The following is a 12,274-nucleotide window of genomic DNA, read 5'->3' as shown; positions in this document are numbered from 1 at the left end:
AACTAATTTTCTAACACTCTTAATTAAAAATTGGTAACAATAGGCTGAAAAATATATTAGAAATATTTAAAATAAGACTAATATATTATACAGAAGGATTTATTTTAAAAAATTGACAAACAATTTATTTTTCATGAATAATTGTTTAAAGTAAACATCATAAACAATACTATATTAACTCTATTAAATGAACATATATGCAATGAACACGATATATAAAATTTAATCTGCTCTTCTGTAATAGACTGTACATACGATAATAAACACCCTGTAGATTTATATGAATCAGCGCACAATTACCGATCGTAATGTAACATATGTTTACTCGCGAATATACTAAGTACATTTTTAACATTAAGTACTATAATCAAGTTGTGAAAGTACTGAATAAATATTTAGTATTTATTCCGTCATTTCTCCGGGCTCCGTTCCAGTTTCCACGTGTCTGGTGGCCGTTTTTGTGTCCTTCGTTGGTCTTTTTTTAGGCGAGATTGCTAAAAAATAAATATCACATTTCAATTATAGATTCAATAGACATTTCATTAGACTCAATAATATCTTATAAAGGACCATATTAAAACTATCATAATTACATTTCTTGCCTATAAAATTTAGTTTTAATTTTAGTTTGATGACGTCATAGGTAATAAAACGGCGAAAAAAAGGACCTTTACTAACTAAATATACGCCTCCCCCGAAAGATTTCCAATACTAGTTAGAAACAGCCTGCATCTTTTAAATTTTACAAAGTTGTCTGTCTGATATTTGAATTAAAATCCTTAATCAAATAAATAAATAAATCATCATCAAATAAATAAACCAACCATTTAGAATTAATCTTATTAATTAAAACTTATTAGATACATTAACAGGCCAACAAATAAAATTAAAAATATATTTATAAATACATCTCTTTGAAAATTATCCCTTTGGTGAACAGAAATAGATGTGTCTATTGCGACACCAAAATGATATTTTGACGACGGACAACACAAAGTTCACACAATCGACGTGTGATATTATATTTTATTCCACTAACATAAACTCTATCTATATGTCCTAAGATAATGGTTTAAAGTTATTATTTGTGTTTAGTCTCCTGCCGTCTTTCTGAGAGGAAACCTATGGCTCGACTGTAACATTTATAATAGTTTAAGTCAGGGGTCGGCAGCCAGTGGCCCGTATGGGATTGCAGTGCGGCCCGCGCAAGTAAAAGCAGTTTCGATGCTGCACCCAAAGCATTATCATATATATTTCTGTTTCACTATTTTGTTTTATGTTCGCAAAAATTGGTGAACTTCTTTAGGCGGTCATCATCATCATAATTTCAGACATAAGACGACCACCGCTGGACATAAGCCTTTCCCAGAGATTTGCAATAGGACTGGTTTTGTGAGGTTTGAGCGGCCTCCAATAATTTTAACACGGTCGTCTGTTGACCTTGTGGGTGGACGTTCTACTTTGTGCTTCCCAGTCCGTGGTTTTCCCTCCCGGTAAGGCTTTAACGGCCTTCTGTTTGTAGGTATTGCAGTACTTAGGCCTCCTACTTCCAATGTGATCGGTAAGAAATGGCATTTCCAACTTTAATCTTAATAAGTAAAATAAAACTTACGATTGCTTCCCGGTCGTGAAGTGTTATAGTCTTCGTGTTTATAATACACGCTGTTGTTCTCCGTACTGACCCGTACGTTGGGGACGCGCGGGTCACGCAAGCCCCGCGGCATGTACCTTTCGAGCTCGTGTAGCTGTGATATGCTGCTCTTGCGTAACGCGTCGCTGTACACTAAAGGTGGAGGGAGATACTCCTCAGGCGGACGCAGTTGTTCCAGAGGTAACTATAAATAAATTTATTTTTGAGACAATATCAAAACATAAAAGTATTGGTACAATTCACAATAGAATTATATAATTTATCTATATATAGCATGACTGCTTCCAGGCGTACAAGTTTAAAAGTGATAAATGAGTGAAAATATATATTTTTAGATTTAGATTTACAACCTATCAAAAAATCATACTTTTTAAAATAAAATCGTAATATATTAAAAAAGATAATATAGTAAAAAAGCGTTTTTAACCTCTTGATTTCAAACATCCTGTGTAAAGTGACCACCCTGTAATATATAACATTTTTTTTAATTGGAATACAACAGGCCAGTAACCACTGAGAGAAAAAAGTACTTAAATATTTTACATATGTAACCAATCATCCTGTATATAAATCGATTGAACTAAGCAGTAGCACGCTTTTTTAAATTCTGTATAATGTATGTGATATCAAAACTTCAATAATGCTCTGAATAAGAAAAATGTTCTCGTAAATGTTTGACGATAAATCGCAATTGAAATGAAATCAATCTTCGTGCAACCCTAGAAGTTTTCTAGAGCGAATTCGAGATTAGAGAAGCCATTGGGATGAGGAAATAAAAGCCGGGTACGCGAGGGATATCTGCACAACAATGACGACACACAAGCGTTTGATATTATATCAACAAACTTTATTATTTGATATAATATGAATTCAGATTATGTAATAGGTTGAGAAACGTTTCTCCGCGTTTTATATGAAAGTTCAAGACATATTTTTCCAATTTTATTTAAATTGATCTATAACATATAGGATCTCAAAGTGACATAATGCCGTGGTTGTAGAAAATTTGAGACTTAAAATCAAACGAACGCAAAAAAACAGTTTTTTAAAGGCGCCCGTCTTTAAGGATTTCTCTTTCCCCCTACCATGGTAAAACAAAGCCTATTTATATAATTAATAATTGTCACTGAATATTATTATTGTCATACTTCTCTCATATTTAATATATTCTATTCGTTTCTCTTTTTTTGCATTCACAATATCTTGCATTCATTTTCTTACCTTTCCTTTCGTACATCGCCTCATTTCCATTACCTCTGCAGGATCCTACATTTACATTTTCTTTTATGTTTGATTTTTACATTTATTTTCCTTTAGTTTAATATTAATACACATAGTTTTGACAGACCTCTATTGATGTCAACCTACCACTGAATAAATAATTCTGAAATTACTGAAACACTGAAGGCACGCCAGGCCAAGGCAGCTCTATGTATATATACAGTCTTGAATCGGAAGATAAAATATTTGTGATTATCATTTTAATTTAATCGATATTTTACTACTAAAATACTATTTACGACACTCGACCTTAATTTTAATATGTCCCAAATAAAAATTATGTTAAATCAAACTCACGAATATAGAACAAAAATATAAGCCAAAATTACGTAACTCTTCCCTCTTTCGCCAGAGTAGATATTTACACGCAACATTAACTCAATAACAATGTTTACACAACATTAAAGAGAATAGGATAAAAATTAAACGGTTTGTTTAAGACAACCCAAAAAAGAATAAACTGTATATTGATGGAATCAAAACAAAGTAAATTTAAATTATAGATGAGTTTGATTTTGTTTTTATAACCAAGGTAAACAATGATATTTGCAATAAAAGAATAAACACTTGTAATAAGACAAATATGTCGTAGAAAAAATTAATAATAGACGTGTGATGCCATTGATTGTTGTATATATGAAAGAAATAATAATGAGATTAAAACGCAGGTCACAAACAGCGGTACAGGTCTGAGATTTGCGATCATAAGTCTCGGGTTCGATTCGCGGAATACAATCTTGATTCACACTTTGTGCGTTGATTGTATAGGATTGCCACTTTTAACCAACAAGTTTACTGAAGATGTTAAAAAATAGTTTAACTCTTAATAGCCTGATTTACGAAAGTGATTTTAATATTAATTAATTTTTAATATTAATGTGTTTGCTTAAGGGTCTAGATGAAGGAAAAATAGATTTTTCTTAAATTTCGTTGGAAAGAATACTACACAACAGTAAAATTCGTACAGCTAGCCTATAAAAAACTAACAGTAATGTGAACATTCGGTTTAAAAGATTGGTATCAAAAATTGAAACTCTAGGCTATTAAGGGTTAAGCAAATCATTCCGAACCAATTAACTTTAAAACTCTTACATGTGTATGTTTGTTTTAAAAATAAAAATAGTTTTCAACTCACCAAATCACTTGTATCCAATGGCAACGCATTTTTATATCTCAACCAGTCTTCGTAAACGTTATCGCACGGCTGCCAGCAAACGTTTGGTCCCAGGTTTGGCATTGGCGCCAGGCTTTGCTGGTACGCAATTGGTACGCGGTACTTGGTATGATCGTACTGACTACTGGCAGGTAGAGAATGGAAACTGTCAAAGTTAGATGGCTCGAACTTGTCAAGATTTGTTTTGGACATTAAAGGCCGATGAGAATTAATGGAGCAGTTGTCGGTAATTTTTGATTTTATCGGTATTATATCGGGGTTTTTATCTGCAAGAAATACAATAGAAAATGATCATTAATAAATAGTGCATATGTATTTATATAAACATTTGAATGTCACAATTTAAAAATGTCATAAGTAATATAACTTAATAGATAAAATTCCTATTTAATATATATATATATATATATATGTATATATCTATACATATATATGTATAAATATCTATATATATATATATATGTACATATCTATATATATATATATATCTATATATATATATGTATGTATATATATATATATATATATATATATATCTTGTGTACATTGAGATGATTCGACGACCTGTTGGAATGATAAATGCCTTCACCTGAGAGGAATGGGCAAAAAAAAAACAGTTGGACGATACATAAAGTAATACATAGGACTACTTATTTAATAAACATTACAATAGCTTGAAGTAAACACATCATCCCAAAGGTGTGCTATCTTATATAAAGTCATTTACAATGCAATAATCCTTGGTACACGAAAGTTCTTTGATATTTTTTTTAATCTAGTAATGGATATTTTCTGTGATCGTATAATAAAGGTGTATATATTGTTCAGAGAAATATTTGCTAGCTCGATGAAGTAGTCTCAGGTACACATGATTTATTTTGTTTTTATAATTAAATGATATAACTTATTACATCATTAATGAGTGAATAAATTAAATCTTTATTTGATCAACACCAGTCATTGAGTCCCATAAATAAGTACAAATAAAATAGTAATGAATAAAATTTGCAGATATAGGGCTTTTACAATTAGCAACACTGTGACGACAAAACATTAAAAGTAAATAAATGAACCATATACTCACCCACGCTATCATTACTCTCCGTTTTTTTCAAACTCGCCAGTAATACGTCGGAAGTGTCGTCTTGAGGCCTCTTAGCTTTTTCATTGTTTTCTAAAAGAGAACAATAAATTAAAAATATACATTAAATAATCATGAGTCCTCGAAACATTTGAAAATTACGGCTGTTTTATGAGAAAATTTTAAATTCATATTTGAGATTTGTTATTTATATACGTAAGGAAACAAATTGAACTTCATTATAATGACATCCTTAATTTTCAAAATAAAACTACGAAAGTTTCAAAAGTGTTGATCTGAGAATCCACTACAAATGTTATCAAGTTTTTCGACATCAATATCTTAAATGCGTTTCTAATTTTGAATCAACACTACGATATACTTGCATGCTTCAAGATAGGAATGCCAATTATCATAATTTGATAAAAAAAACTAGAATAAACTTGGGCTACTTTATTATTATAGGTTCATCACCATCATCATTTCGACCACAGGCCTCTCCAACACATTTCCAATAGTATTGGTTGAAAGCAGCCAGTATCCGTCTTCCGACAATCTCTACAAGGTTGTCTGTCTTCGTGGACCATCATGCCCTACTGCGCTTGCGCAAGATAACCCTTTTCTTACGGCAGTCCGTTCCGCCGAATTGACGCTACTGAACCGGGCATGTGCGCCGCGAAGTGAGCACATTGTATGGCGGTAAGCTGATGTTCGAATTTTCTCATTTGTGTTACATATATAAAGATTTCACTGGTATATTAATTATAAATAGAAGTTAAGATAATTCTTAGTAATTTATTTGGCTGTAATAAATCTTATAACAGTGATCTACACATAAGCCCACATTACAAGGTGGATGCCGTCTAACTCCGGCGTTAGTAACGAAAGGGTTAAAAGACGATAACAAAAAAAAAGAAACTAAAAATTAAAAAGCTACATGTAAACAAAATATAAGCCTCCTCAAACATCGCTATGATGAACGGTGTTGCACTGCCCGCATTCAAAGACTTCCAACATCTATAACGAACCCGTCAGTCCTATCTACGTCGCGCCTACCAATTCGTGGTCACGACTCAAAAATCCGTATACATTAAAAAAAAATACATTGATCTAATTGTGTATCGCAATAGTATGACATACATCATATTACATATAGTAAATAATTAACATAGTTTTAATTAATAAAAAAACGTGTGGTCACCTTAAGTTGTATTTAATGTCAACCAAAAATCGAAATTCGATTCCGGCGCATCTAATTTTATGTCCATCATAATCTAAAAACGTGTGCATCATAAACAGCGGCAGATGAGTTACGACATCACATTCGGCAATCATCTTCGCTGGCAGTAAATTATAAATACGACCTGACGTCTTTATTGGAATATGAGTACGCATATATTTTTATTTGAGGCGACATTTTACGACTGCCGCAACGTATGCGGCAAAAGGAAAACGTCATTACAAAAAATTATTATCTTTAATATATTTTGGTTCGAATTTTTTTTAAATTATCTACTTATAAAACCCTGGATCGCTTATAACATTTATTATTTTGCACCAACAATAAAATAACATTAAACAATATCATTACGTACTTAAATAACTAAGTTGGTAACCAAACATTTTAATTAATATCTATTAAGATGTATTGTTATGGAATTTCTTCCTGTTTCTTCTCCACAACTAAACCACTTTGCGAAGCATATAAGAGTCCAAAATAATGTTCTAATAAAGAGACTAATATATAGCTACCTCCGTTATTCATAGCGGAAGTAGCTATATATTAGTCCAGTTCCCTTTCTCAGTTAGGATGGACTTCCGCGAGGTAACGCAATAAAATAAGAATTCTTTTAAATTCCAATTATGAATAAATGAATTTTGTCTTATCTTATTTTTACTTATAAGTAATTATTTTTTTCCACGCTTTTACTCGTACGCAAACATAAATCACTATATTAGAAGCAAGCTATGTATATATTATTACGTACATTACACAACAAAAGGACAAAACAACAAACAATGTTTTAAACTGTATGTACTGCCGTGAGACCTTAGAACCTCATAAATATGGTACTGACGGAAGAACAGCGCTGTCGCAGTGTTTTGTTTAACGCTCAACAACATATGCTGTCAGCTCTTCTCTTAGTCGACACAGTGTTGCCAATTGAAAAAGTACAACATCTACCAGTTTCATTTATTACTCTATTACATGTTATAAGATTCGTAATTATTTTGTAGATCATATAAAGACGTTTCTATTCTATTCTAAATTCAAAAAATACACATGTTGTTACTGTAGATAAAGTTCACTTTTGTTGTGTATTGATTTTGAAGTGAAACGACGTGCGATCATTTTATGTACCTTACATTGGACACTGGTCTGCTACGTACATACGCGGTAATAGTAATAATACTGCTGCCGTAATGAAGTACAGTCGACGTTATACACAGGTTGAGTACGAATTAAAAACAGTAAATACTCCTCGCACCCATTACAATAGCGAAAGTTAGATAATGAACAAAAATTTAATCAACAACTATTTACGAATGTAAATAATGTTTATATGACTAATTTCTATCAAGATAGAGATCAAATTCAAAACAGTAATACGGCTGATTAACATTTTATGTCGAGACCAGCTACAATTATGCCCATCATATAAATACGACAGGTTCCAAGAAGAAAAGGTGTTCGCTCTGAAATAAGATAAGGATGAAATCATGGTATTAATACGTAAAAACGACATCCAAACCTCGTTACGCCATCTAACGTGGTAATAGATTTTTCATAATAAATCGTGAGAGGTTTTCACAGTGTTTCGCATCTTGAGTCTCGTCCGTGCAATACACGCATGAGACCGAATGCCGGCTAGGCAAAAATATAGAGAAGGCAACACTTGCCTCCATTATAATCGAGAAGGATGAGAGAGAGTGCGTCCTCAATTTCTTTAGGAAAGTTACACAATATGCAATAGAAAGGAACAAAACATAGATGGATAAAACATTGTAAAGTTAATAAAATAGATTCATTGATGTTGAAAAAAATAAATCCGTGATAAAATTGATGTACACGAGAAAACATTTAAACCAATTAAAATTGTGATACTGTAATATAAATAGATAACTGACGTGTTTGAGAATGTGCGAAAGGAATGGAATGATTAAGAAAGGAAGATGGAATGGTAAAATGACAGGAGGGAAAAAAGATATTGTGTACTATGAAAGACGAGAACGAAAATAAAAATTCAAGTGAAAAAATATTAAGATAAACAAAACTCTGTTCCCAATTAAATCCCCAAAAAGGTCCCCAATAGCGGGGGCCCTAAAAAAATACACGCACGAGTTCGTGTGACGTGATATTGCTACCGCATGATGGACACTGTTATACAGCCAGTGGGTGCCTGTTGTTTGACGGACAACGACGACAGATATATCACATTCATATATTTGCCTGTATACTTCTTATATAAAATATAGCGTTACAGCAGGACTGTAAACGTACCTCTGTTCTTGCCGAAGTACTTGCAGTAGCACATCGTCGCCGACACAGCAGCCGTTACCGCGAACAGCCCCATGGCAATCAGCACAGTCACCAGCAACGTCGTCAACTCGACTCGAACAGGAACTTGGGCTATAGAATCGCATTGTAATGATAAAACTTTACTATAAAACCCAAATAGAACTAATAAAGTGCTACTGAAACTGCTGTACCGAGCCTTAGGTATAAGCGGAGTGAAGGGAGGGGGAGTGTCAGCCCTTCCACGCTGCGCTGTACAGCAGTTTCGGTGGCATTATGGTGCTACAATATATATAACTAATCTCATTATTTAAGAGGTAAGGATGTGTTTACATAGAAGCAAAATGTCACTATATCTAAAGTTTCAATAGATGTATTTATATAAATATTTAAATTCAACATACATATTTTTTACTTTTATTTGCAGTTTTTCAATAAACATATTTTTGTTAATTAAATCAATTGCGCCTTAAGAAAAATTGCAAATTTATTTATTTGTAAAATTATTTTTAGATAAGTCATTTAAAAAGTTGTAAAATTCTTTATTGTGTTGTTATTTTGATTGGTGACACTAATGTTACATCTGCGGAAATCACTATCATCAGCCACAGGACGCCCACCACTGGGTATCTACCCCGATTCAGATTTCTATAAATGGCCTGTTGTCATTTAACAATAAGACGTTTATCAAGTCACTATTATGTATGCTTGTTTATATGAATGTTTGTTCTTATTTTACTATAGATTTTGTACCATATTTTCGTTAAAATACACATGATGAATATGGTTCCATTTAAGCGTATGTTGTATTAATAATTTACTGCACTTGTATGTTTGTTCTATTTAAACTGAATGCTTTAATGTATTCGCAATATTAATATTACATAACAATAAACCCTTGAAAATATTAACACTGTTGTTTATTATAAAAAGTAAATTTAATCAAAACATTTCATGTTATGAAAAAGTTTGTGTTCGGAAATATTAATATTAAAAACAATGGAATAAATATTAATTAATACCTTGATACGCACCTTCGAAAAGGCAGTACTTTATTGTAATTTACATTTAAATGCGTATTAATCATGAAAGAGGTCAGAATAAAGACCTGACAATCCAGATCGTGCTTGCGTAAAATTATCTATCACTTAGGCCACATTACATGTAGGAGCACGTATAATATAGAGAAGCTAATAGTTGTCGGCCATTTAGAGGGTAAAAGGGTAAGCGGATAATACCTAATCGCTGAACTGACGCAATATTAAAAGCTTGCAACACCACCTTGCACAGATTCGTAAAAATTTCACAAAATAGAATAGTTTTAAAAAGATGATAAGAGAAACACTCTAGACCACGACACTCGACAGTCATGAAAGAGCGACGAAGAAGAAATACCTATTAATAAATAAAATTTTGCTCAAATTTTACTGCCAGGTTCGGAATTCGAAATTCTAAATTCAAAAAATTTAAATTCAAAATTGACTGTACTTCATACATCATATAAAATGACGATTTTTAATAGACACCGTCAGTTTTAATTACTCTTTATACCATACAACTTTTTTAATTCGCATAATAATCTTAATACACTATATTGTACATTTAAGCAAGATACAAAAAATATAATAATAACACAGAAGTACAATTGGTAGTTTCGAATTGAAAAAGATCTAGAATTTAACATAGAAGTACGAAAACAGAATAATTACAATATAAATAGAATGAAGACTACTAATAAGGGCATAAATAAACTCCTCCATAAACTTAGAACTTGTCAACGATCTGTGGCAGAGGTTCCCTACCTTTTTGTGTGCCACGCCCCAATTTAGCCGTTCTAATATTCTTATGTCCCTCTATGTATCATTCTTAATTATTTAAGAATTTGCTAATATCTAACACTGTATTTAAATGACCTGGATCGAAAGAGTTAAACTATTGCCGAGTCCATTTCCAAATGGCCCTCCTGTGGGATGTGAATCGTTGGAAAACTCTGCTCTATAGAAATAAGCATGCTTGGATACTCAAAATTAGGCAATAAAAGGGCACAGAACTTGAGAAAAGTCCTGTGCAAAAATTGAAAATGCTGTGTCAAAAAGTAGAAATCTAAATCTAAAATGTCCATGAGCCCGTTACATTTTGAGAGAATTAAATGATAAGTGGACATAGTCCTCCATTGTATGGCGTACACCTAGAGGCAACGTAATAAGGGAAAGAGGCAGATTCTATAGACGGTGGTGCGAAACCTTAAATAAATTGCAAGGCCATTATGGATACACAAAACAAGAGACAGTGAGAGTGAGACTACTCCGCTAGCTCAGTGACCCAAAGTGGGTCTTGGCCTCCGAAGCGAGAGACTTCCACTTTCCGCTATCTTGCGCCATCGTCTGCCATTGGCTGACATTCAATTCGCGCAAGTCTGCCTCAACGCGATCGATCCAGCGATACCTGGGTCTACCCACTGGTCTTCGACCCCTCGGTTTTTCCAGGTACGCTACCTTCACGCTCCGATCCGATCCCATTCGCTCCAAGTGACCAAGCCAGCGGATTCGTTGAGCTAAGAAGAGCTCGAAGAGACAGTGATAGATAGAAGTAATTGCGGTTGGCCAACATAAAACAGAATTAATAAATAATATGTGGTAACGCTGTATTCTTATTGTTAAACTAACTATTATCCGTTTCCTGGTAGATATATACAATACTCGGCTCACAAAGCAAAACGCACACGATGTTTGCCTTACATCGAAAGTATAAAAACTATTGGACCTTTTACAAATGTACCTACTTGTTACGTACATACCCGTTCTCCTCTCAGGATATTTGAGCAGTGTACAGGCGAGTATAAATGCGTCACTGGAGCCTTTGGCGTTATGTGCCCGAACGGACAGGGTGAGCGGTCCGCGGGAATACACGTCCGATGCGTCGAAAGCCGGAATTTCGTTGCTTATGTTGCGCAGAAGTAAACCTGTCTCCGTGTCGTATATCTGATGAAATAAAATTGTATGTATGGTGGAAATTAAGATTAACATAACAGCTGGACATAGGCCTTCTAAATAGATTCCCGATAAGATGGGCAGAAAGCCTGCTTAAGGCGTCTTCCGACAACCTTAACAAGGTAGTATGTCCATCTTATTTATCTCGTTTTATTTAAAAAAAAACTAAAACATTTAAAACAAAAAAAAAACTTATATAGATTTTCAAAGTATGGACACAGACAGACAGAATGATAATAAAAATATGGAACAGACACAGTGCTACAGAGGTGCTCCATAAGGATTTTAAATAAAATACGACAATCTTTTCACTTTAAATTGACTTGTTTGTAAGTATAAGCTTTAAAGATATATGTATGTAAAGGTTACATGCCCTGAAAGTCATTTGTTTATAAAGCTCACCTCGAGTACAAACCGTTGCCGCACCCCGCCGTCGTAGCCGGGCGTGCAGTTCAAAGACAGCGAGTCGAATGTCACATTCGTTACTTCACAGCTCTTCACGCTTGACGGCTTCTCTATACGCACAACAAGTCACATTATCACAAGGCTTATTGAGTATTCTTAAATCGATGAATATGTG

At 33.3% G+C, this 12,274-nt stretch overlaps 1 protein-coding gene across 1 annotated transcript in view; it reads right to left on the bottom strand.

Annotated features, from left to right (window-relative positions):
• Positions 1-402: 402 nt before the first annotated feature.
• LOC137924860 (protein turtle homolog B-like) overlaps positions 403-12,274 on the bottom strand; it is a 102,218-nt gene continuing 90,346 nt past the window's right edge. Inside the window, exons 16-22 of the mRNA XM_068768242.1 lie at positions 12,097-12,209; positions 11,502-11,685; positions 8,690-8,818; positions 5,191-5,280; positions 4,068-4,372; positions 1,613-1,835; positions 403-494 (exon numbers count right to left, since the gene is read on the bottom strand). Coding sequence (XP_068624343.1) covers positions 403-494; positions 1,613-1,835; positions 4,068-4,372; positions 5,191-5,280; positions 8,690-8,818; positions 11,502-11,685; positions 12,097-12,209 — 1,136 coding nt within the window. The remainder of the gene's footprint in view (positions 495-1,612; positions 1,836-4,067; positions 4,373-5,190; positions 5,281-8,689; positions 8,819-11,501; positions 11,686-12,096; positions 12,210-12,274) is intronic.

Source organism: Battus philenor, unplaced genomic scaffold (genome assembly GCF_028537555.1).
Source record: "Battus philenor isolate CCGP_79_NKW_IND1 unplaced genomic scaffold, ilBatPhil1.0.hap1 SCAF_25, whole genome shotgun sequence".
Taxonomy (NCBI): domain Eukaryota; kingdom Metazoa; phylum Arthropoda; class Insecta; order Lepidoptera; family Papilionidae; genus Battus; species Battus philenor.
Note: the sequence above shows the minus strand (reverse complement) of the source record. Positions and strands in the feature narration are given on the sequence as shown.